Raw genomic sequence first — 24948 nt, 5'->3', positions numbered from 1 at the left:
ACTAATGGCCCTGATGAATGGGGTGGAGGGGCTGGCTGGGGGGAGCCGGAGTCCTTCCCCCAGCTCCTTTGAACACCGGAACTCCCACCCCCTTCCTCTTGGGGGCATCTGGAACAGCCAGCAATCATCAGAACACACTTTGGGAATGAAGCCTTTGATCCTTGCCCCTCTACTTCTTGGGGGGGTGTAATTTTTGGGGGTTATCTCAGCCATTCTGCAGTCTGGGTGGCAGGGGAGGAACACTGGGGCTCAGCGGAAGTAGCTTTGGGCAACAACCATGGTGTGATCATCATGAGTGCTGGCCAGAGGCCAGGTGGAGAACAGAGTCCACCAGAGAGGCCCCACCTATCAGACGCTGCTGTCCCCTGCCTTGCAGCTACCCAGCGGGGTGCCCTGGGCCTGTCCCAACCCTCAGGCTCCAGATCCAGGCCTTGGCACTGACTGGCTGCTCACTGAGTTATCTGGTCCTGTCTTGCCACACAGGCATTGTGGTACAGAGAGTAGGGCTGGAGACTGACTACGGTTGGGTTCAAAGCTCAGCTCTGACACTGAGTGGTCTTTGTCCCCTGCTGGAAATCCCTCAGGAGAGCAGGCAGGAAGCAGCACTCGCTGCTGTTCTTGGGTCTTCAGGACAGTCGTGGGCCTGTCCCATCCCTGTGCTGGGCTGTGGAGCCATCAGGCAGATGGCCCCTGATGCCAGCCATGCCATGTTGAGTAAACCACTCCACCTGGTTGGGCCTCAGGGGAAAGATCAGATGAGACCCTGAGCCAAGGGCCTGCTTGGCACTTCTTTGTGGCTTAGGAACATTTGTTTCCTTCCTGGGGATCTTTACTTGTTGCTATCTTCCCACCATTGACTCTGAGTACAGCCACTGGGCTTGGCAGGTGCTGGGGAGGCGCAGGACCATCTCTGTGACCTGGGGTCCCTGACCAGGGCTGTGAGCTAGATGCCATCTTGGGGTCCCCCACATCTTAGTGCACAGAGCCCAGGGCAGAAGACACAACCACAGACCCCTGGGCCCTAGTGGGCATATTTTCAACAGTCACATTCCCTCTTAGAGATACGCACCGTGTGCCAAGTGAGAGGGCTCCGTGTTCACTGGATCTCCCACTTCAATAAGTACAGTGAGGAGGGGGTGATGGTCTCTACCTCCCCCATGGGCCACCTGTGACCTTAGGCAGCCTCTGGCCCAACTGGGGCCCCAAGTTCTCAGACTGTATAATGGGGGAAGGGGAATGTGCCTTCTTGGCCCTTCCGGGAGTCCGCAACCCTGAGCAGGTGGTTTTTCTGCAGAGGATATGCCCACACCCACTCCCACATCCTTCCTGGTACCTTGCTGCTCTGAGAGTAGGAAGGAGCCATAAGTCTTAATTCTGTCTCCAGGAGGAAGGTATGAATAACTCGCTTTTACTGCTCAACAAGGCTGGTCGAGGTAGCTGGGCACCAACTCCAGACCCTCTTCTGCTTTTTTACCGCGACTGCTTCCACCCACGTGGCATAGAACTGTCTCTCAACACTGAGGGTGATGGTGAAGGGCTAGAAGTCCTAGTGCACGACAGGGCCACACCTGTGTAGGGAGATGGGGTGTGCTGGGGGCTGGGGTTGAGCCTGGTGAGCGGGGCTTCTCTATCCAAGGCTGCCACCTGTCACCCCTCCTCCACAGCCACCTGCAGGAGCCACCACAGGAAAGCAGGAAGCCACAAGCTGCTGCAACAGGTCCCACTTCCTGCCTCACCCAGAAGAGCAGAAGGCCCCAAGTGCAAATTCACAGCCTCCTCCAAAGCTGGGTGGGGGTTGGGCAGTATGGCAGCAGGCCTCCTGGGGCCTGTATTTCCCTCTGCTCTTTCCCCACTACACGCCTGGGGTCAGGGGAGAGGATGTGGGTGAAATAGGGGGAAGGAGAAAGGCCCAGACATGATCCAAGAAGAATTAGGCCAGAAATTACCAGCTACTGCCTTGAGGCTCAGAGAGCCCAGGTAACCGGCTTAAGGTCACAGAGCAGCTAGTAATGGAATCAGGAGTTGAGCACAGGTGGGCTACTCTGCAGCTTCCTGGGACATCCTAGACACCAACAGTCAAGGCTATCAAAGTTCATCAGTGGTGACCCTGGAGAAGGCAAGGCCAAGGAGTAGGACAAAGCCTTGGGGCGCCACTATCTCCAGGGTTTCAGGGAGTGCAGGAGGCGTCACCTCCTGGGGACCAGTCCCTGAGCCCTTCCTTCCCTTCCTGCACCCTGGTACCTTGGCGCCAAGACGCAGCTGGTCGATGGTGTTCTCGGCTTCGGCGTACTTGGTGAGCAGCTTGTGGTAGTCCTCCTGTAGGGAAGAGGGTCTCACTGTCAGCACTCAGGCCCAAGGCACTCGGCTGTGCAAGCCTAGCCCTGTCCATGAGGCTCCTGGGTGCATCTGAGCAGGAGCGCCAGGGAGGGCACCAAGCAGGCAGCTGCAGACCCCAAGCACCATCGTCCTCCAGGTGTAAACCCTGCACATACCAGGCCTCAGGAGGACTCGCCTTTGTCTCCAGAACTGAGCCTGGCTTAGGCTCAGGCTGAGTTGCCAAGGACTGCCAAGGCCAGGTCCCCATCTCCCTGCCAAGTCTGTGGGGTGAGGTCACCTCCACCTCCCCATATACAGACAGCACGTCTTTCTTAAGGACAGGCCAAGTGAGTCACCCAAGGGTCTCTTGAGATAGCAGATGGTGACTCCAGTGTCACAGTCCCTGCTGCTCAGAGGCACTCGCCTTTGACAAACCCAAGTGCTTCATTTAAGGGGTCATTGCAGACAGAGATGTCCCTTTGCGAGGAGCATGATCATGGTTCTAAAAATGAGTCATTAGCAGGGTAGGATCAAGCGTCTCACTAGCCTTTACTATATGCAGGAGAATTTGGTCATTCCTAGTTGACGAGGTACATTTTTACTTCTTAGAAGAGCTCCAGCAATGAATGCAGGTGGAGCGGCCATGTTGTAACAGCAGCACTTAGTCACCCCAAATGAAGGGCTGGCTCAAGGCCATGACCAGCAAGGGCTGTCAGCATCTGAAACCAGGGGCCAACCAACAGGCATCCTGAGGCTCTGAGTGCAGCAGGTGGTCGTCGGTGGTGTGCACTGGCTGTAACTTCCCTATGCCACAAAAGGTCATGATCTGCAGCAGAACGAGTCACCCAAACAGATGCCTGCAGCCTGGAAAAGCTGCTCGCTCCAATCCTGCCAGGGACAGGAGGCAGTGAGAGCAAGTGGACACAGGCAGAGACGCCACGGGCAGTGATAACAGAGCCCAGAAACTGAGCAGTGGGCAGAACAGGGCAGGACTCTTTGATGAGGAACTACCAGAGAAGCAAAAGGAAAGAAAATCCCTAGCTGGACAGGGACTTGGAAACAACTGGCAAAGCCAGGGCAAAAGGGGGAGGAGCGACAGCAATAGCATTTGACCTTGGTGTACTCCATGGTACCCATTAGGATCCGGATTTAGAAGTCACCTGTGAGACACAGGGAGAGACCTGGGTGGCTGATCTAGCATCTGGGAATACAAAGGGAGTGATGTCAGCTTTTAGGCTCTGTTTGTAAAAGGTTATGAGCTCTAGACTTTGATGCTCTAGAATATTTTTGGGTAAACTGATTGGCTGCGTAAAGTAGTGTAGGGGTCAGGTAACAGGTGTGATGGGCTGCCAGGTGGAAGCTGGGTACATGAAGACCACTGTATCAGTTTCTCTCGTGTACGTGTTTGACTTTTTAATCCAAATTGAAAGGAAGCAAACAACATACCTTAGTCACAGCTCTTTCTGAGCAAAGGGTTGGGCAGGGCTCAACCCTACCCCCGCCGACAGGGGGCTCCTGGCTCCTACTCGGGCCTTCTACCCAACCTGTCTCCACTCTAGCCCAACTGGAGAAGCCTTGGCAACACCTAAGGAACTGGGCCCAGCTTACCTGGAGCTGATGAACGAGCTCAGTGGCTTGTTCTGGTGTCTGAAACTCTTGGGGCACCCTGGTGATGGCATGAGCAGGAGAAGGGTCCTTCTGGGGGGATGCTTCCCCACTGCTCAGCAGTACCTCTCGCACAATCTCTGCTGGGGACTTGAAGATCAGGGGCCCGGCAGGACCTTGAGGTTGCCCTCTGTGGCTCCTGGACTTGGGGGGGCGGTAACTTTCATCTTTGGGGAACTTCACCCTGGGCCCCACCTTGGAGAAATCCGGGAGTGGGTAGTTCAGCTGTCCCCGGCCATACTTGGGGACATCAGAAGAATGGCTGGCCAGAGTGGCTCCCTGCTTGGGTGGCATCTTGTCTTTCTGGGTTGCCCTAGGCCGAGGATTCATGGGGCTGATGGAGCCGGTGAATCGGGAGGGCAGTGCCTTCAGGACTGTCTTGGTTCGCTTCCAGGTCTGGTTCTGGGGCTGAGGGCACGAGATGCTGCCAGTGGCCCTGCTCCATCGGCCAGTGCTGAGCTGGACACTCGGGGCCGGGGCTGCTGTATCCTGGAACTCTGTGGGGGTCACCGGGACAACGGGGCCTCCAATTCTGTCATCTGGGGTTGGGAGCTGCTTGCTGGGGCTTGGTGGTGAGGTTTCCACCAGGGCAGGGGGTCCAGGGTCATCGAGGTCTCCTTCCCAAGGAGAATCAAGACTGTCACTAGGGTGACCAAGGCTCACAGTTCCACTGCTCCAGGACCTTGCTGAGCTGAGTTCCACCGATGGTTTGATCTTGGAATGTTCTGGAAATCTGTTTCCATCACCTTGTAAGCTGGATGCCACCCAGCCACAAGCCTGAGTCGGCCCCAGGGTCACGGGGCAGGTGTTTCTACCACTGTCTGAGCTGAGCTTCTCCTCCAGCTGTGGGATGCTCTTTCCCATCTCCTCGGCCTCAGGATTTCCAAGGGCCTCATCTGGCTCTTTCTCGGTCATGCCCAGCCGAGGACCCTCCTGGGGGAGCCAGCTGAGAGGCAAGGCGGAGCCAGCTGGGCTGTCCACATCCTCTGCTTCGGTCTCTGCAAAGACAGGTCCCTCCTTATTTAGCTGGCAGGTGTCAGCCAAGTCCAGGCTGGTGGAAGTGTTCTGGCCTCCATGACCCCATCATGTGGGGATGATGAGAAGCCCTCTTGCCTCCCCCCATCCCAATAGCCCAGGACTTCTGATAGCACAGCTGCTCAAATGGTCTCTAAGGTTGTCTTTCAGGCTCAAGAGGTTGTCCTCCAGTGTCTCATGGGACGGTGAGGCCATTCTACCTGGGTAGAGGCCAGAGGCATGGACATGCCTTAGCCATCAGTCACCCCATCCACTGTGTCCCCAGGTGCTGCCTCCTGTGGAGCTCTCAGACTCCCCTGCTGCTTGAAGCCAACACACTCTTTCTCTCTCTTGCCTGGACTGCTGCAGTGGTCCCCTAAGCCTCCCTTTTACCCCGTCTGGAACTTCACGCAGACATTCCTGATGTCCCCAGGACCACAGTGAGCCCTTATTCCAGGCTGGGGCCTGCGGCTTGTGCCACCTCCTATCCTACTGGCTCTCCTAATTGTCTCTCCTTGCTGCAGCTGGGCCATGGCCACTCCTCATTCACTCCCAAGGGACCTGTGCCCAGGCCTGGCCTCTGCCACAGCTGTTTTCTCTTTCTCTGCCTCCATTTGTCCTTCAGGGATTAATTCGGCCTTGATATAATCCAGGGAGTCTCCATCCCTGGATGGGTCATGGCTTTCAGAGGACTGGAAGCCTCTACTCGCTGTTGCTCCAGCTCTCTGCTTTTCTGTATTCGTTTCCTTGCTATCTCTCTCCCTTCTGCACTGTGAGCCCCGTAGGGGCAAGGAAACTGTTTCTGTTCAGTATTGCACAAAGGTGCTTAGCTGTCTGCTGACTGACAGAGAGGTGGAGGGAAGGGAAGGAGGAAGACAAGGCAGTTCCTGGAAACAAGCAATTGTTGTAGTATTTGCATAGCAGGTATCCAAGACTATACAGCCATCCATCCACCCATGCACTTCCTCGCCACCCAGCCATTCACTCATCCTCCACCTGCCCATCTACCCATCATCTATGTAGTCGGTTTGGGATCCTGGATTGACCTCTGTGACACATCCAGAGTTTCATGTGTGACAGACAGAGCCTGAGGATCACCAAGCACAGCCTCTCTGCTCCGGCTGGCTATACCTATGCCCTAACTCATGTCTCACACTCAGCTTCCCCTGGTCTCCCAACCCTTGGCATCTCGACATCTCCTCCAGCAGGCAAGTCACCTGAGCAAGTCACCCAGAGAGGCCCAGACACTTGCCAGAGACCACACAGCAGCTCAGAGCAGTCCTAGCCTGAAAAGCCAGACCTCAAGGTGTGCAAACAAGCATGTCCATGTCACAGGTAGCGGATCGGGCGGTCTTGCAGAGGTTGGCAGGAGTATGGGAGATGGAGGCGGGGCCTTATGTTTAATCCCAGCTCCTCTGGCCCCTTCCTGGGCTGTCCTTAGAACGTGGAGCTCATCTCTCCTATCTGGCAGAGGCTGGTGAGGTGGGAAGGAGAGAAGGCTAGGCCCTAAGGAGCCTTGGGCCTGACACGCAGCAAGGCCCCAGAACCAGGAGCTGTTACATCACAGCAGGGGGTTACCACGTGACCCCGGGAAGAGCGGACTCTGCCAGTCTCCACTCCCTGATGGACAGTTCGGAAGTGGCCAGTCATGATGAAACTCACTTGCCTATGGCCTCTCTGCTTTCACACAGGGCCTGTGGGCCTCCGATGTCCCATAGTAGGAGCCTTCCCAGTCTAACGGCAACAGCCACCATGTCCCAAATCCTTCCTATTCTCTGTGGCAATTATTCCCATTTCACAGATGGGGAAACCAAGATTCAGAGAGGGGAAGAGACTTGCCAAGCAAAACCAGGATTGAGTCTAAGTTGGACTTGATGCAAAGAGAATAGAGTTATTGTAGACAACAAGGAGTATCAGATCCCCATTGATTGGGATTTAAAAATGCCTTTAAAATGGGTATGAACCCTGGACCAAGTGATTCAAAGGGTGAAAGATGTTACCAAATTGAGTGTGCCACGATGAGCTAATGACACTGTTGAATTATTTACAGCAGAAAATGAAACTTCCACAATTCTCAACTAGAGTTAAGTGGCCCAAACTACAGAGAAGCCATGTCATGGAATTCTATGCAAACAGAGAATCGCAGACCTGTTCAAGGCCGTGTGATGACCTTATGGAGCACACACCTCCTGAGTGAAAACCCGTTACAGAAAGCCAGTGTTACAGCACAGTGGTTCAGCTGCCACTTGCAGTCATCCCATATAAACATTCCATATACGTTTGAGTCCCAGCTGCCTCACTTACAATTCAGCTCTCTCCTAACGCACTTGGGAAAGCAGCAGACAATGGCCCAAGTGTTGGGGCCCTGCCACCCATGTGGGACACTCAGACAGAGTTCCTGGCTCCTGGTGCTGGCCTGGCCCAGGCTTGGCTGTATGAACCAGCAGATAGAAGATCTCTCTCTCTGTCCATCTCTGTCCGTCTCTCTCTCTCTCTCTGTCCATCTCTGTCATGCTCCCTTTTAAATACACTTGAAAGGAAAAACATCAGCTATGATAAGGTGTGCAGAATATGTGTTTCCTATTCATGTTCTTTTTGCATATTTCTCCCTAAGGAAGGACAGAGGTCTGGGAATGTTGTGATTTAACAAGTAATCTGAGATTATCTCTGTTTTACTTGTTCTGATGTTTCTGCAATGAACAATATTACTTACGCAACTTATATCTTTCATGATTGTACATGATAGCTTTTCTAAAATTTAATAAAAACTGTTGAGGATCTCTCCATTGCCGCGTGAGAGGTGGGGGAAGACTGGCATTGTGGGACAGGACACTGGGCTGCGGCAGGGCAGGGGCACGGGCAGGGGTGGGGCACACGCAGGGCTGGGGAAGAGCAGGGGCAGGGTAGTGGCAGGGTAGGGCATGTCTGGGGCGGGGCAGGGGGAGGACAGGGACAGTCAGTCTCACCTTCTCCAGAAGACTCCCTGGAAGAGGAATCCTGATGCGTGGCAGGCTGCAGGTCTGGGCCCCACTCCAGGGACGGTGAGGGGTGCTGCTGGGCCAGCAGAAAGTCCTCCAGGAGCTCGGGGCTGGGGCTACCGGGGAAAGGCTGCTCTCCCCAGCCCCGTGAGCCACCTCTGTCGTCCCCTTTCTTCTCCTCGGCCCAGGCCCAGCGCCGTCGGGGCCCCTGCCCCAGGCTGGGCTCAGCCCAGTGGACCTCAGTCCCTGAGCTGGCCATCCGGGCCTGGCCTGGGCTTCACCTGGGCCACATCATCCTCAAGAACCAGAGCTGTCAGCCATCCCGCCTACAGCCTGTCTGGGACACAAGAGAGACACAGCATGACTCCTTTATTCAGACCAGGATGTGGCACTGCTGGGTACTTACAGGCCTGGGCCAACTCCTGAAGCTGTGCGGGCGGGGCGGTCTCCCTCTCTTCCTTTTCATTACCAGGAAGGCTCTCTCCCACCAGGGTCTTTTTTGTTTTTAAGATTTATTTATTTTTATTGCCAAGTCAGATATACAGAGAGGAAGATCTTCCATCTGATGATTCACTCCCCAAGTGATTGCAACAGCCGGAGCTGTACCAATTCAAAGCCAGAGCCAGGTCTCCCACATGGGTGCAGGGTCCCAAGGCTTTGGGCTGTCCTTGACTGCTTTCCCAGGGCCAAAGCAGAGAGCTGGATGGGAAGCGTGGCTGCTGGGATTAGAACCAGCACCATATGGGATCCCGGCGTGTGCAAGGCAAGGTTTAGCTGCTTGGCTATTGTGCTGGGCCCCCGCCAGGGTCTTGTTATAAGTGACCTGCAATTGGATGAGAAGCCCAGGGGCCAGTGCACAGAGCCACAGCAACCGTGACTGCATGCTCAGCCCTCCATGCATAGATGGCAGACAGCCCTGCTCACAGCACAGCTGTGGGCTCAGACAGAAGTGAACAGAACCAGGTAACAGCAAATCCAGGTAGATGTGATGGGAAGCTCAGGGGCAGGAGCCTGACCTACCTGGGGAGGTGGGTCCCATGTAGAAGCTACTTCCCATGGGGGCCTTCCCTGACCTCCACTGAGTAAGAAGTGATGCCAGCATCACCATACCCAGGCCACTGGCTTGAGCCCCGGCTGCTTTACTTCCCATCCAGCTCCTTGTTAATATGCCTGAGAAAGCACTGAAAGATGGCCCAAGTGCTTAGACCACTGCCACCCAAGTGGGAGACCAGGTTAGAGTTCCAGGCTCCTGGTTTCAGACTGGTCCAATCCTAGAAATGATGGCTATCTGGGGAGTGAACCTGTTGATGGAGCATTTCTCTCTGTCTCTTCCTTCTTCCCTCTCTCACTCTGCCTCTCAGATAACTAAACCTTCAAAAGAACTGACAGTGGGAGAGTGGTGAAAGAGCTTCCACCACCCAAAACAATTGTCAGCAGGCCCCATGACCAATCCAGGCCCTCACATGTCCATGGAGCACTTTCCCCAACAGCCCCCCGCCCCGGTGCAAAGAATGGATTAACTCAGAGGGGCATCCACATACAATCTAGCACTGAAGTCCTACACATGCTGGCATGGGGGTGAGTCTCCCAAACATCACGCTAAGTGCAGGAAGCCAGACACACAGGCAGCCATGGCTTGTGGGATGCCATGCATGGACCAGTTCAGACCAGGCAAACCCATGGAGACATAGAGTAGGTACAGGTGGTTACCGGGGGCTGGAGGAACAGAGACTGGGGAGCAACTGTGAATAGAGGGCGGGATTTCCTTGATGGGGGATGAGCATGCTTTGGAATTAGTACTGATGATTTCACAACATCATGATTATACTAAATGCCACTGAATCATTCACTTTAAACTAGGAATTTTTTTTGTGAATTTTTCCTCATTAAATAAAAAAAGAAGGGCTGGTACCATGGCATAGTGGGTTGAGCTGCTCCCTGCAACTCTGGCATTCCACATAGGCATGGGTTCCAGTCTAGGCTGCTCCACTTCTGAGCCAGCTCCCTTCTAATGCACTTGGGAAAGAGGTGGAAGATGGTCCAAGAACTTGGCCCCTGCCATGTGGAAGACCTGCAGGAGGCCATTGCAGCCATTTGGGGAGTGAACCAGATCACTTTCTGTTTTCCCAAACATGTTAGCAGGGAGCTGGTTTGGAAGTGGAGCAGCTAGAACTTGAACTGGTGCCCATATGGGATGCCAGCATTGCAGGTGGCACTTACTAGCTAATCCATAAAGCTGGCTGCCCCTACAACCTTTCATTAAAAAAAAAAAAAAAAAAAGCAATCCAGGTCCAGGGGCCATGAACACAAAGTCTTGGAGTGGGAGGGTGTGAGCCCCTGGTTCCTTTCTCGGACAGAAAGTGGTCGATTTCCCAATGGCCATGGCTTGGGGGGGTGGGTGAGGCAGACAGCAGACTCTGTGCCCAGGACACCCAAGGCCAACGGGCACAGATGCCCAGGGAGCTCATGGAACCAGAATCAGAGCATGCGGGGTCCCCAGGTCAGCCCATACAGAGGTTTCCTTCTGCAGGCTGGAAGTCTCAGAGAGTGGGACCCGGGTCACACCCAGGTCAGGACTGGCTGGGGTACAGTCAGCCTCCTGACCCACGTCTGGGCTCCTTCCTCCAAGCCGCTGCCAAGCCAGCTAGAATCCAGGCCCTGAGGACAGATGCGCCTGTGTTTGTGCTGCTGGCCTCGTGAGAGCTTGGCTCTTGGTCAGCAGCCTTGATGTGCTCAGTTGAGAAAAGTCAGCAGGCGACTATTTCTGGACACACAGCTCCCCTGGGGTTGCAGCAGCCCCAGAAAGGCAGACTCCACGGGGCTGGAGCAGGGACAGAAACAACTTCCTCCTCAGCTGCCTGCAGTCCCTGCTCCCCTGGCTCCCTGGCTCCAGGATGGGAGCACAGCACCTTCCCTCACTTGGCCCTACCCTGCCTTCCTCATGGCATCTCCCAGTGCAGAGATAGCCCAGGTCATTCCTGTGTACCCCCAGTCCCCACCGTATATGTTGTTTCCCTTGGGTGTAGTCCTGCCCACATCTCCACCTGCCCTGGTAGGTGGGGTGTAGGAAGATCACAGGAAAACTATTTCCCAAATGACAAGCATGGTGGGACTGGGATGTGACCAAGGTCACCCAGCTGGTCAGTGCCGGGACAAACTTTGCAAGTCCTGGTCAGCTTCGATCTGGCAACCTCTATGCTGGTTTTTAATCCTGTAGACAACAAGCCTTACTGTACTGCATTACAGGTGTTAGAATATTTCCAAAAGTGAACATTAAGAAGATTCCATAGAAAATACTGGAAACAGCAATTCTAGTCCCTGCTCCCCATGCCATCTGTGGAGTCCGGAGCCTTGCCAGTGACCTTAGCCCCAGTGGGCCTAACCATTCCTTCAGCAGGGCTGGTGCTATGGTGTAGCACATTAAGCTGCCACTCACAACACCGAAATCAGAGTAGTGGCTTGAGTCCTGGGTGTTCCACTTTCAGCCCAGCTCCGTGCTAATGTGCCTGGGAAGGCAGCAAAAGATGATTGGAGTACTTGGGGCTCCTCTGCTACACAGGTAGAAGACCCAGATGGAGTTTCCTGCTCCTGGCTTCAGCCTGGCCCAGCTTTGGCTATGGTAGCTATTTGCGGGCTGAATTAGCAGATAGAAGATCTTGTTTTTTCTGTCTCTCCCTCCCTCTTTGGTGTTCTCCCTTTCAAATAAATAAAATAATGTTAAAAGCAAAACAAAAGAATTCCCTCTGCTAGCAGATTCCTAGCTCCACCTGCAGACAGCCTGGCTTAGTTGTCCTGGGATTTGCACTTGTTACAGCAGCCAAGATGCTGTTCGAGATGCTCACATCCCATACCATTCCCTGCTCCATCTTGGATCCAGCTTCCTGCTGAAGCACTCCCAGAATGCAGGAGTGAGTCTCTGCTGCCTAGGTGGGACACCCAGAATGGCCCTTGGCCATTGGCTTTGGTGGACATTTGAGGAGGGGTACTGGCAGCTGGAAGATCTCTGCCTTCCAAGTAAATAAAAATAAATACATAAATGTATATATGTTTTAACAGGCATGAGGATTAGGAGCTGTTCAGAAGCCCACCTCAGAGCCTGCCTCTGTCCTCCCTGTCACAAACATACTGATACCAGAACCTGTCTGCTAAAGTCCACCAGCCCATAGGGCTGGTGTCTTGGCATAGAAAGCTAAGCCTCTGCCTATAGAGCCAGCATCTCAAATGGGCACTGGTTCAAGTCCCAGCTGCTCCGCTTCTGATCCAGATCCCTGCTTATGGCCTGGGAAAGCAACAGATGATGGTCCAACTCCTTGGGACCCGACATGCACAAAACGGAGACTGGGAAGTAGCTCCTGGTTCCTGGCTTCAGATCGGCCCAGCCCTGGCCAGTTGCAGCCATTTGGGGAATGAACCAGGGGATGAGAGACCTCTCTCTCTCTGTCTCTCCTTTTCTCTGTAATTCTGCCTTTCAAATAATACAAGTAAACAAATAAAATAAAGTCTACCAGCCCTTGGTGACCGGCCCCTGGGGCAGGTGCTTCAGGTTAGCCATTGCTTCTCCTTTTCTGAAACCAGCACGGAGGAAGGAGCTGGGCGTGGTGGGTGGTTTTCTGACTTCTTCGGCCTTTTTCATAGCTCTGGCCGCAGAGCAGCCTGTCCAATCACAGAAGCTTCTGTGTGCACAAAGAGGAACATCCTGTCTTCTGGGATGACTCAGTCGTCACACCAATCTCACTGAGACCAGGGCCGCTGGTCATGGGCAGCTGTGGCCACAGGCTGCAGTTTTGTGCTTACCCCTTAGGCCCTCTGATTTGTAAGACATTCCTGAGCAAGGCCTTGGAGCCCAAGACTATTCTATCAGTCAGTCAACAAACGCACACGAATGTCCATCACAGGCCAGCCTCCGTCTGGGACAAAGCTGCAGCAGGAGTCACAAAGCAGGGCTGGGCTGCAACTTCCCTCCTTGCAAAATGGAGAAACACTCCTGGCCCTTGCTGTTTAACCAAGGGCATCACCCTCCTGTGGGGCAAGGATCCAAAGAAACAGACAGGGTCTCCAGTGAGTGCAAATTAAAACAACAACAACAACAACAAAAAATCTAGCAGCTTCCTTTGTCTGCCAGGCTAACTCCCTAAGATGTGAAGAATACGAGGGGAGGAGAAGGGGTCCAAAATTTCAGGTGGCAGGGATGGTACCCAAGACGAAGGTCCCTTCCTGAGAAGGAGGCTCCAGGGCAGCTGGAGGGCCTTAGAGGATTTAGGAGAGAAGGGGAGGGCATCCCGACAGGGCAGCAGTACGCAAGAGCACGGTGTTCTGAAAGAATCAACTGAACTCGAAGGACAGCTATGGCTGTGGGGGCTGGACTGCTGAAGGCTCCTGCCAAGTGAGCTGGATGCTGACCCAGAAGGGTCAGTCCCTTGAGGACTAAGTCCCCCGAAGGGTCAGGCTGGTGGGCTCAGGGTCCTTGGCATGGAGAAACTGGCCCAGGAAGACGTACCAGCCACAAGCGGCCTGTGTACATCTCCCACCCCCTGCCTGCCTCTCCCCAGGTTCTCACTGACCTGGGGAGTCTGGACTCCTCTTTCCCCCATCCCAGAGACAAGGCTGCTTCGCTGTCCCCTCAGCTACTACTGTCCCAGTCGCCTCCCCTCCCAGGCCCCCACAGACTCTCTGCCCTCACAGCCTCGTCCCTGGCTGCACCCTCCCATCCTCCTGTCTCCAGGTGAGGAAACTGAGGCACAGAGGAAGTGGTGGGCTCACTCAAGACCCTGCGGCCAGGCGACTAGGAGTGGGAGGAAGAGGAAAGAAAAAGCTCAGCTCCCCATCCCCTCCTCACCTCCCCCACCCCAATCAAGTAGCCGGACCCTCCAGACGGGACAGGGCTGCTGGCTCAGCACCTCCCCCACCAGTTGGCAAAGACAAGATCTGTTGTTCTCCAGGGAAACACCAGCACCCCACCTTCATCCCACCCCAGCCCCCCAGTCCCAGGCCCACACATGTGGCAGACATTGAGATGAAAAGAGCAGCCTGGCTGTGGGGACCCTTCAGAATTCACCATCGCGATCTGAGGGCCTTCAAGATGCCCGGCTCCTTTCCCTCTCTGGGGACCCTACCTCCCCCTCCCCCGCACATCCCTGAGCCCCTGAACAAGCAAGGGCGGGAATTCTCCGGCCCTGAGGTGCCCCACATGAACAGGGACCTTCGCTTCCCTACACTCACAGAGTTCAGAATCTGGGACTACCAGCTGGCATCCCAAGGCTTGACCAAATCCCCTAAAATCCAACGTTGCCCCGGGAGGCGGGGCGCGGGGTGCAGGTTCCCCCTAAGCCCGGAGAGAAGCCAGACAGAAGAGCTGCAACTTCCGGGCGGGGCTGGGCTGGGCTGCTCCAACCCGGGACGTCCTGCGAGTCCACGCCAAGGAAGGCGGCCTCCACGGCTACCCCATCTCTTTTCAATTCGCTTACCTTTCTCTAGGGCTCCACGGTTGTCCTGCCGGCCCTGCCGGCCCCGGGCTCAGGGGACCTGCCTGGGAGGTCTTTGTTCCAAACCCGGGGAGCCCCCGGCTTCCATCGCACGCTGGCCCGCCTCCAGGCCACTTTGCCAGCCTGAGCCCCAGCACACAGACAAGCATCTCTCCACTCTCCCCGCCCCACAGCCACTCACCCACCACCCTGCAGCAGCCGAGGCTGCCTGAGGCTGCCTGAGGCGGCCTCGCTGGGCTGCGGCAGGAAGCGCCAGGCCTGATTTCCTACAAGTGTTTGTCAGAAGGAGGGGGCTGTGGGCTGCTGAGCAGGAGCCCCGGAGCTTAACCCCTTGCAGGCTCTGGGGAGCTTCTCCCGTCTTGGACTTGGGACCTTCTCAGCCACGACCCTCAGAGCCCAGACAGGGACACCAACAGCCCAGAGAAGGTTAGAGCTTTGCCAAGTTCACACAGCAGGCCAAGTCTGGGAGTTGGCCTTAGACCTATAGGCCCTCTTCAAACGCACATGACCCTGGCCCAGATTCCCTCCCTTACCTGGGCCAGTGCCCATCTTGGTAAAGGAAACTCAGACACGATGCTTGCTCACACCCTTCCAGCTCTGGCGCTCCGTCTTGTTTGCCAATATGTGACTTGACATCTCGGGGAGCCTGCAGTGACACTTGCTATCTCACCCACCGTCCTCTCTCTGAGGTAGGCTTGCAACTACAGGATTATCCAGACAGCGTGCGGGCGGGGGGGGGGGGGGGCGGGGGTGGGTATCAGCTGATCAGGAAAATTTCCCCTGTGGTAAGTATCCTCCCAGGGCTCAGACACAGCCCAAAGGCCAAGCTGCCTTTGCCCAGGTCCCCCTCATCTCATTCAATCATGTGGCAGGAACTCTGAGCTGCACCCCTGGGTTGGCAGGTGCTTTTCAAGGTGCTAGGAATACTGCAGGGTACAAGGCAGGTCAATGCCCTACTCCATGCTAACAGCAACACAGACAATAAGCAATTCACTCTGTCGTTTTGGGGAGCCAGGTGTGACCAAGTGAGAGCAGGCAGGAAAGAGTGGCCAGCCACATACCACACTGCTTTGGGGGCTCTGAATCCTCCCTCCAGCCAGGTCAACAGAATCAGTCCCTGAGGACCAATGATCTTACAGGTGATGGGCAACAGGGAGTGTGGCTCAGGTAGGGGAACTTGTGGGAATAAGAGTGTGGGTTGGGGAGGCAGGTTTGGGGATGCCTAGGTGATGGCCCTATGAGGCAATATTCAAGCAAGGGGCCAGAGGAACCGGGAGGCAGCAGGCAAGGGTGAGTACAGGAAGGCTGGCAGAGCACTCTGGGAGGGCAGGCGCAAAGGCCCAAGGTGGGCTCTCCCTGGAAGCAGCAAGGCTCTGGCCTCAGGAGCAGAGGGAGCCAATGGAGAGAGGAAGGAGACGGGACAGGAGAGGCGGTCTAAGAGCTGGTTCCCACACCACTGGCTCTCTCAACTCGGGGACTGTGAGCCTCTTTCAAAAACAAAACAAGGGAACCATGGGTTCTCTGGGTTGTCCACCAGGCCTTCCAGGTGCCTCTGCTGAGCATTCGCATTTGTTGAAGGAAATTGAACCTGAAAACCCACAAAGACATGAGTTCACATCTCAGTCCCACCCCTTGTAGGCTCTGGGACCCTGGAGGCTTCCTCTGTCTGAACCTCAGTTTGTTCTCCTGTGAAATAGGAATACCAAGGGCAGCCATGGCAGCAGGCCGCCGTCCAGATTCAGTGAGTAAATCCTGCCAGGTGCAGAGCAGGGGTTGCGCCAGTTACTACATCTACTGTTGCTGCCTCTGCTCAGGTGCAGCTCCCAGCTCCCCTGTCGGGGCTGGGCCTTGACGCCGCCCCTGCAGCTTGGCCCATGGTTTCTGGCTAATAACCAAGTGAATGGATTTCCCCAAGGCTAGCCTGGCAGCATCCAGCAGAGGCTGGCACCAGGCACCCCCATCCTGCCATCCACTTGCATCTCCACCCCTCCCCTGCCTGCTATGGATCCACAGTAGGAAAGCCAGGTTCGCTCTCTCCCCCGAAATCCCCAGCACACCATGGAGCAGAGCCAAGCCCTGATGAGCCCCCCGCCCCCCGCTGTCAGCTCTGGGACCATGCAAGCCATTGTGCAAGGGGCAGGCCCTGCTGACACCCTGTCATTCACCCACGCTCCCTTCATGATCGTGAACCAGGGCAGCTGTCATGGGCACCAAGTGGCAGCTGCTGCTGGCATGCCCATCTCAGGGCCAGCCTCCTCTGGCACACACTTCTTCTTGTCCCCACTAAGCTTTACCCATCTTTCTCCCTAGTGTTTGTCCCCACATTGGAACATTGTCTCCACACACGGACCAAAGTCTGCTTAAGCAAAGCAATGTCCCCAAGCTGAGCTCATAATATCGCCAACTCCTCCTTCCCTAAACTTCAACAGGCACTCTCATCCCACCCACTTGCCTTTCCTTTGTCCCCACAAACAGCCTGTCACCAGGTCCTATTGATTCTGCTCCCTCAGTCTTCATAGAAGCTGCCCTGCCCTGGGCCTGCCGTCCCACAAGGCCCTCTGCATCAGCCTCACCCACAAGGCTCTCAGGCTCCCTGCACGCCGTAACTCCTCTGTGCTTAGGACCCTCAGGAGCTGCCCAGTGGAGGCTCAGCCTCTCCCCTCAACCCTATGTGCATGCCCTTCGCAGCCCTGGCCTCCTTGCTGCCCTGTTCCTGGGGCAGGTGCACCCTATCCCTCCCCAGCATCCAACCCATGTCTCCTCCCACCAGGCCACCTGCAGACAGTTCCAGCCTGCCATACCCAGAGCCTTATCACCTTTATGTGGGATGATTTCACTAACTCAGGTCTCTGCACTCCACTGGAGACTCTGTGCGCCACTCTACATGATGTCACCAGTGTCCTGTCCTATACAGCAGAAATGCAATGCATGCTTGCCAGTGACCAGCTGGGCAAGCAGAGGGGCCTGGTACCTTGCCCAAGGCTGATGGACATGCCAAACCCCAGCTCCTGACGACCATCCAACTTGGTGCCCAAACTGAGCAGCCTGCAGACATGATGAACACTTGAGCACAAGGAAATCACAAGCCAGGCTTGTTACTGATGGCACAAACCACTGGTGAGGCCCTGGCTGCAAAGTGCTTCTGCAACTGGCATGGCACCACATGCCTTTAGAAGGACTTTGGGAAGTGGGTAGGACCAAGGCAGCATTCTACTGGGTAGATGGGAACAGCAAGGATGAAGGGGACAGATGACTTCCTGGTCACCCAGAGAAGAAACAGTCAGAGATTCTAGTCCCTTGCATGTCCAGTGACAAGCCTGTTAGTCGACAATGGACCGCAGGTTCTCCCGCAGAAGCTCTGTGGCCATGGGCGAATCACTCAACCTCTCTGAGCCACAGATTTCCTTATAAGCAAGGGGAAGCCACACTGAGGAACATAAACATATATACTTACAAGTCTCACATACACGCATGTGCACACACATGGTTCGGTCTTTTTCACGAAACTCACCACTGTGCACCTGCCAGGACACGTGGCCAGGAACAACAGCCTTACTGAGCACCTGCTGTGTGCCACAGCCCTCGTGGAAGCTTTCCACGGGTAGGACCCTCATCCCAGGAGGCAGAACTCACTGTGCTTGTGTCACAGGTGTGGAAGTTGGGGCTGAGCCCGCTGCCTGAATGCACTCTGTGCTGACACTCGAGGGAAAAACTGGACACAACCTCTGCATCCATTGCCAAGGGATCACTGACATAAAGTCTACCTGCACTCCTGGGAATTTAGGAAGCCACCAAGAGGCATCGTTTAGAAGAATTTGAAATGATGTGACTATGAAGGCAGTTACAAAATAGCAGACATCTGTTGGAGTGATGACTTCAGCTGAGGGATACATTATTGTAACAATGCAGGGGGAATGGGAAGAGGAAGAGTGGAGAGGGAGGAAAGGAAGGGGACTGGGCGGAATTATCTGCCTGTAGTGCTGGCATACCAGATGAGAATTGGTTCTAGTCCCAGCTGCTCCACTTCTAATCCAGCTCCCTGCTAATACGTCTGGGAAAGCAGGAACAGATAATTCAAGGTCTTGGACCCCTGCACCCACATGAGAGACCTGGAAGAAGTGCTCCCAGCTTCCCATCAGCCCAGCTCTGGCCACTGGAGTCATTTGGGGAGTGAAGCAGCGAATGGAAGCTCTCAGTCTCTTCCTCTTTCTCTCTGTAATCCTTTCAAGTAAAAAAAAAAAAAAAAAAAACCTTAAAAAATATCTCTAATTTGAGTTCATTCAAGAAAATAATCCACAAAAAAACATGAAGGGAGAGAGGAAACAAAAAAACGAGTGTATTCCAAAATATAACAGTCAACACTAGGAGGGAGAATGTCCAGCCCGGTTATCCTTTTCATGTCTATTTCCTAAAAATAACACTTGCTGTAAAGACAAACATGAAGGGAGGACATACTAGGGCCAAGAGCATGAAAGCAAACACGGGGGTCTCAGGTTGTGCATGCTGATGTGCTGGGGCACCTGCCTGCTCTCACACACACACACACACACACACACACACACACACACACCCGAGAGCCAGGAGGGGCCTGGGAGCTTCGACGTTTCTGCAGCCCTGGCCTGTTGTGCCTTGCACACCTTCTCATCCTAAGCACAGACACCATGTGGTGCAGGGTGCACAAGCAGCCACTGTGTGATGTGTGTGAACACGTGGAGAAGGCATGGGGACAGGAGGCCGGGGGCCCCAACCTCAGCCACTCCTATTGTCCTGATGGAGACCTCACACACACCCAGGCAGGTGACGGCGAGGTTGCACCACTTGTCCTGAGTCCCACAGCAGCCCAGGTTTAGAGCTGGATCTGCATCCCCTTACTTAGGGGAGCAGACTGGGGTCCCCCTGGGCCCTGCGCCCTTTCCGCAGTCATGGGTCCTTGTCTGTGCTCCTAGGAACCTGAGGACCTTACTCTATCCTTAATCTTGGTGTTTCCTTGGGCCTAGTGGGGGCAGGGAACAGCACCAGGAGCAGAGAGCCTCACCGAGCAATCAAGTGGAAATCTGGCTGACGCTGGCCAGACAGATTGAGTCAAGGAACTGAGGCTGGGACGGGGCAGCATGCCGGGCCGGCAGGCAGATGTGACCTTGGACTCTGGGGTCCTCACCTGCAGCTCTCTTTCTGCCTCCCTCTTAGGAGGTGGCAAAGGAGGAAGGAGGCGAGGAGCAGACAGGAAAGCACCCAGATCCATGGCAATCACTGAATTCTGGAGTGTACAAACCTTTGCCATGGCTGTCTCAAGCTTCCAGGGCATTGTTAGTGAACACAACACACTGTACCCCCGAAGCCATGGGTACATTCAGGCCTCAGCAGCGGGAGGCCAACACACCACTGCACCTCCCAAAGAGAAAGAGCCACTCGCTCAGGGAAGGCCTGTGCGACCCTGGCCAAGTGACCCAACCTCTCTGTGAAAAGGGCACGACACCACCATCTGCCTCAACTGCATGAAACCAAATGATGCCATCGACATGATCAATGGCAATGTGCTGGGGACTGTTGAGGCGCAGGGGTCTGTACTGGGCCCTGGTGGGTGACAGTCATGATGAAACACCTGTGAGTTCTCCCTCTCTCAGACCTGATTTCTTGCAGCACTACCCTTGGTGTCATGGCTGGACTAGAGCGCTTGACAAATAATAGCTGATAATGCTACAATTCCCTCATCTCCAAGCTTAGCACGCGACCAGAGCAAAGCCACCACCTTTGTGCTTGCAAGTGGTGCTATTTCCTTGCCCATTTCCCAGAGGGGGATAACTGAGGTTCTCAGAACGGAAGCCAGGTCAGAAATTTGAACGTGGGTCTTTTCATTCCCATCCTCCAAGCAGTTCCCACCCAACAGGACCGAAGAAACCTAAAAGGCACCTCCTCTGGGCCCTCCCAGGCCTTACAAGGACCCTATGTCTTGTCTCAGGGAATAAGCGGGAATGTTTGAGTCGCACACCAGTTTCCAAGAATTTCCCTCTCAGCCCTGCACGCTGGGATCGCCACCGCCTCTCTGGAAAGCCCAGCGCTGGCGCCTTGGGCAGGATCTGCTGGATGGTGGGAGCTGATGAAATCCCCTTGCAAGATACAGCCCCAGTCATGTGTCTCAAATGCAAACCGGCTGCCTGCCCGGACGATGTCACCCAGAGGCCCCACGCGGGCGCTCTCCTCCTCCTGCAGAACCTCGGCCCCCGCTGGGAGCAGACCCCGAGAGACCCCGGGGCTGGCAGCAACGAGCCCCGCCCCTCCAGCAGACGCACAGCTGTTCTGTTTTCCTAACAAACCAACACAGCCAAATAAGAAAACCCACCAACTCCAGAAGACAGGCTAGATGGAAAATGATTCTGGGAAGTCCCTCCCCACAGCTAACCTCCACCCTTCATGCTTCAGTTTCAGCCCATTTCTTCTCTTTTGCCGCTGTACAGGGCAAAAACAATGCCTTGCTTCCTCTTCTCGGCTCCAAAAGAGCTCACAACTTTCTAGACACAGGTTTCTACACGCAGGTAAGGGTCCCCCCCAACTTGTCATTTCTTTTAAAGAAACCTGACAAGAGTCTCGTTCAAGGTCCCGCAGCCCAGGCAAGCCCTGCCTTGCACTTGCCAGCTCGGTGCTTCCCCGCTGGCCAACCGCACCCCGTCTCTGGACCTCAGCTCCAACTGGCCCGACTTTGCTGCCTGTCCCAGTCCCTGCCCCTACCCAGACTGCCTACTCCAGGCTGGCCCTCGCTCTACCTTCCTCCCTATACCAAAAAGAGGAAAAGAAACTTGCGCGAGTGTGTCCGGCTCGGGCTGCCTATAGCTGCGCGGGTTGTTGCCGGGTAAACCAACTCTAGCTCAAATCCCAGGACAGAAAAGCTCCACCTCTCCAGTAACCACAGCAACGCGAGCCACGCCTCCAACCCAAACACAGCCCAAGGCTCAGCCAAGGACCACTCCCGAACTCCCCGGGGAACCCCTCCGCTGCCCGCGACCAGCCCCGGAGAGAGCCAGAGGAAAAAGACCCACGCCCCCATTGCGCGGAGGTGGAGACTGAGGCCGAGGGTGGCACCTGCTGAGCCGCGCAGCCTGTGGGCGGCGAACTCGGCCGGGATTGCCGGTCCTGGGCCTCCTTCCATTTCGGAGAGGCGATCCGTCTTTTTCCCGCGCGCGTGGGGACTTCCACGCAAAAGCAGAGCCGTCCCCGGGAAGCGAAGTCCGCCCGTGCCATCCGATCTCCCTTCCCATTCTCCCGACGGGAACACTGAGCCCTCGCCGGGGGCCGGCCGGGTCCAGGACCCTCCGCAAGCCCCTCCCCGCTTCTCACCTGCCGGCGGCCGCGGCGCGGGTGGTTTCCTGGAGTTGAGCGGCAAACAAAGGCCTCCAATCCGGGCGCGGGGCGGGGCAGCGGCCGCTTTGCATAATCCCCGAGACCCGCCCGCGGCGACGGGGGACAGGCCCCGGGGGTGGGGCTCGGAGGCTCCACCAATCGCCGGGAGGGCGCTGGCCTCCTGCGGCCCGCCCCGGGGGAGCTGGCCGCTGCACTCCCGGGCTCCTGGCGCGCGCGCCTGCAAGCTGCGGAGCGGCGCCGGCTCGGGTGGGTCTGGGTCCCGCTCTGCCGCAGTTGGGGAGGCGGAGGCCCCGGGGCGGGGTGACATGTGACTGCGCCGAGCTGCAGGGAGGAGGAAGTCCCACGCTTTAGGGCGGAAACAGGCCGGGTAGTAAGAGCAATAATAAACTTCTCTCAGTGCACTGGTTGTATTTCGGTCCTATTGTAAGTGGCTGCCAGCGCAGGCTTCTCCTATGGGGGATGCTAGGATGATTGGCCCAACCCCCATCGGACAGCATGGAGATGTACCCCGACGTCCAGGCCACCCCACTCCTCACCCCACGCAGAGAGGGCCCATGTCATTTGAGAGTCGACTCAGCACCTGTGTGAGCAGGGCCATTCCCTGCCTTCCTCTGCATCAGGCTCTGTACCTGGAAGGTCAGGACAGCAAGGGGCCCAGGTACCTGTTCACACTGCTGTGCAAGTGGCCATGTCCCAGACACTTAGCAGCCAAGTGGTCTGAGAGACTCTTGATCGGAAGGGGAAACTGAGGCTGGATGGGATGTATCCCCTGTTCCGGGTTCTCCTGCAAGGAAAGAGCACCCGGACTCCCTGGCTGTTCCACCCCTGCCCCTCTTTGGCTCTTGGGAGCAAGCAGGCCAGATGTACAAGGTGCATGTACTCAGATGGCCCTCTGGGCTGAAGGTCTTATGTCCCTGCCTACCCACCAGGATCCTGGGGCTTCCAGTCGCTTTAAAAAGAGCAGGTCCTGGGCCTCAGGCTCCTGGCTTTGGTCTGGCATGGCCCTGGCTGTTGCAGATATTTTGGGAGTGATCCAGTTGATGGAAGCTCTTTCTCTCTGTCACTGTGCCTTTCAAATGAAAAAAAAATAATAATAATAATAACAAAGCAAAATTGCACTGGGAAGGGGATTCCCCAGCCGCAGTGGCCACAGCCCTAGCATCAAGCCCTAGCATCAAGCCTGCAGGTCCAGCAGTGGCACCTGCAGAAACTCTCTCCTGTCCTGCTCCTCCAGAATGCACACGTGGTGGGCAGAGCAGCTAGAGAGGGTGGGACCAAGTGGGCAGGTGGGTGAGCCAAGGCCAGGGCAGGCAGGACCTGAGCCTGTGGGTCAGAGAGCAGGTCAGTGGCTGACCTAACAGGCCCAGGTAAAAGAACAGGTGCACTAGGACTGAGACCTGGAGAAGCATGGCAATCCACCAGCCAGAGGCCTCCTCCTTCAGTCACCGTCACCCTGACCGACATGTGGTTGGGGCCCCAGCCTCCAGTAGGGGACCCTTCCTTGTCCTGCTCCCACCTCCCATGTCCCTTGCTGGTTTGCCCTGGGATGCAGCATGTTGCACAGTCAGTTTCTGGGTGCTGGCCAGCTGCAGGCCGCATCAGAGTCTATGATGATTCCCCTGTGTGTGTTTTCGCTCTGTCACATCTGTATGTGTCTCTGAGCAGGTGGCCAGCAAACACTTGACCTGCCGGGTTCCGAGGGAGAGGCTCCAAGCCCATGCGTGGTGTGGCTCTTGCATGCGCACAACCCCCACTCCCCAGCACATATTCCAACTGGACTATGTGGGGGTGGGGGAGTGGTGGCAGTGGGCGATGCTGGAGGTACCCCGTCTCTCATGCTCACCTGGTCCTGCACACAGCCATCAGAAGCCCAGCCCCACAGGCAGCCCACACAGCATGCTGGCCCTAACCTTGTACAGATTTCTTTATTGAAAAATTAAAGTCATAGCTCTGTATATAAATACACGGACGTTGCTGGTCACCGGCAAGGCCTCTGGGGTAGGCTGGGGTTGCTGTGGCAAGAAGGCGGCAATAAATAATAAATAGCGCGGGGGTGGGGGGAGAAGGAGCCAGAAGGAGTGGGTATGAATTGGGAGGTGCTCGACGCTTATTTGTGGCACTAAAGGTCTTATAAGACTCCTGTCCCCGCAGAGGGGGGCCTCCTCCATGAATGCACATGTGACCTGATTCCAGACGAGGGTGGACTGGGTCCCAGGCTGGCAGGGGGCAGACCTCTGCACACAGCTCCCGCCCCACCCTTTTGTCTGCACTGTCCGGGTCTCATCTTCTCCAGGAGCTGGTCCAGCGGGCTGGGGTGGAGAGAGGGATGTCTTCCTGTTACCCTGACCCTGTAGCTCCAAGTTATCTAAGCCCCTGCTGATGCCAGGAGCAGGGAGGGTCTAGGGCCCGGGTAGGTGAGGCCCTAGAGCATCACGTTGAACTCGGTGACTAGGAAGTCGATGCAGTCACGGTCCTTGGTCTTGAAGGCCTCAGCGATGATGCGGGCAGCTTCACGGTGCTCCTTGCCCCGCAGTGGCACCCCGTTCACCTCCAGGATTATGTGGCCCACCTTGAGCTGCCCACAGTTGTGGGCTGAGCCGCCTTTCTGCAGGGGGTAAGACACAGGCCAGGGGTGGCCTGAGGATCCGGTGGGCTGACTTAACCCACCCAGGGCCAGGCCCGACATTGCCAACCAATCAAGCAACCGGGTGCCCATCGCCATGATGGGGAAAATGGAGGCTTAGCAGAGCACTCATGTGAGGAGTCTGGGTGCCAGGTCACCTCTGGAGGTACTGAGGAATGAGCCTTCAGGGACGTACCTGAATAGTGACGATCCTAGGCAGGGGCTGGCGTGTGTTGGCACCCCCCTCAATGGCGATGCCCAGGGTGGCTGCACTTTTCTTGACGCGAATCAGGGTAGACGTGGGTTCCAGCAGTCCAGGCTGCAAGTGTGAGGAAGGACAGCTCTGAGGCCCAACCAGTGGCCAGGCAGGACCATGACTGGACCCCAGGCTAGCAGGACACACTGTGGTCACAGTGCCAGCCACTAAGCTAAGTACTAGCTACCTTGGGCTCTCCGAGGACTAAGGTTTGCCCAAGGCAGCGTGTTGCTGGCCAGCATGTTGCTGGCAGAGTCT

At 56.0% G+C, this 24948-nt stretch overlaps 2 protein-coding genes across 9 annotated transcripts in view; both read right to left on the bottom strand.

Moving 5' to 3' along the window:
- Positions 1 to 21989, bottom strand: part of AKNA (AT-hook transcription factor) — a 48193-nt gene extending 26204 nt beyond the window's left edge. The window contains exons 1-4 of one of the 2 annotated variants that reach the window (XM_058672882.1): positions 21788 to 21989; positions 7962 to 8310; positions 3925 to 4979; positions 2242 to 2316 (exon numbers count right to left, since the gene is read on the bottom strand). In XM_058672882.1, the coding sequence (XP_058528865.1) occupies positions 2242 to 2316; positions 3925 to 4979; positions 7962 to 8232 (1401 nt within the window). In that variant the 5' untranslated portion in view covers positions 8233 to 8310; positions 21788 to 21989. Of the gene's footprint in view, positions 1 to 2241; positions 2317 to 3924; positions 4980 to 7961; positions 8311 to 14437; positions 14968 to 21787 lie in introns of those variants that run through there. The other variant, XM_058672881.1, reaches the window with a different exon arrangement.
- Positions 21990 to 24044: 2055 nt separating this feature from the next.
- Positions 24045 to 24948, bottom strand: part of WHRN (whirlin) — an 83216-nt gene continuing 82312 nt past the window's right edge. For 6 of the 7 annotated variants that reach the window (XM_058672324.1, XM_058672325.1, XM_004594945.2 and 3 more), the window contains 2 exons: positions 24631 to 24753; positions 24045 to 24416 (listed from right to left, as the gene is read on the bottom strand). In XM_058672324.1, coding sequence (XP_058528307.1) covers positions 24234 to 24416; positions 24631 to 24753 — 306 coding nt within the window. In that variant the 3' untranslated portion in view covers positions 24045 to 24233. The remainder of the gene's footprint in view (positions 24417 to 24630; positions 24754 to 24948) is intronic. The other variant, XM_058672326.1, reaches the window with a different exon arrangement.

The sequence above is a fragment of the Ochotona princeps genome, chromosome 14, assembly GCF_030435755.1.
Source record: "Ochotona princeps isolate mOchPri1 chromosome 14, mOchPri1.hap1, whole genome shotgun sequence".
NCBI classification, from domain to species: Eukaryota; Metazoa; Chordata; class Mammalia; order Lagomorpha; family Ochotonidae; genus Ochotona; species Ochotona princeps.
Note: the sequence above shows the minus strand (reverse complement) of the source record. Positions and strands in the feature narration are given on the sequence as shown.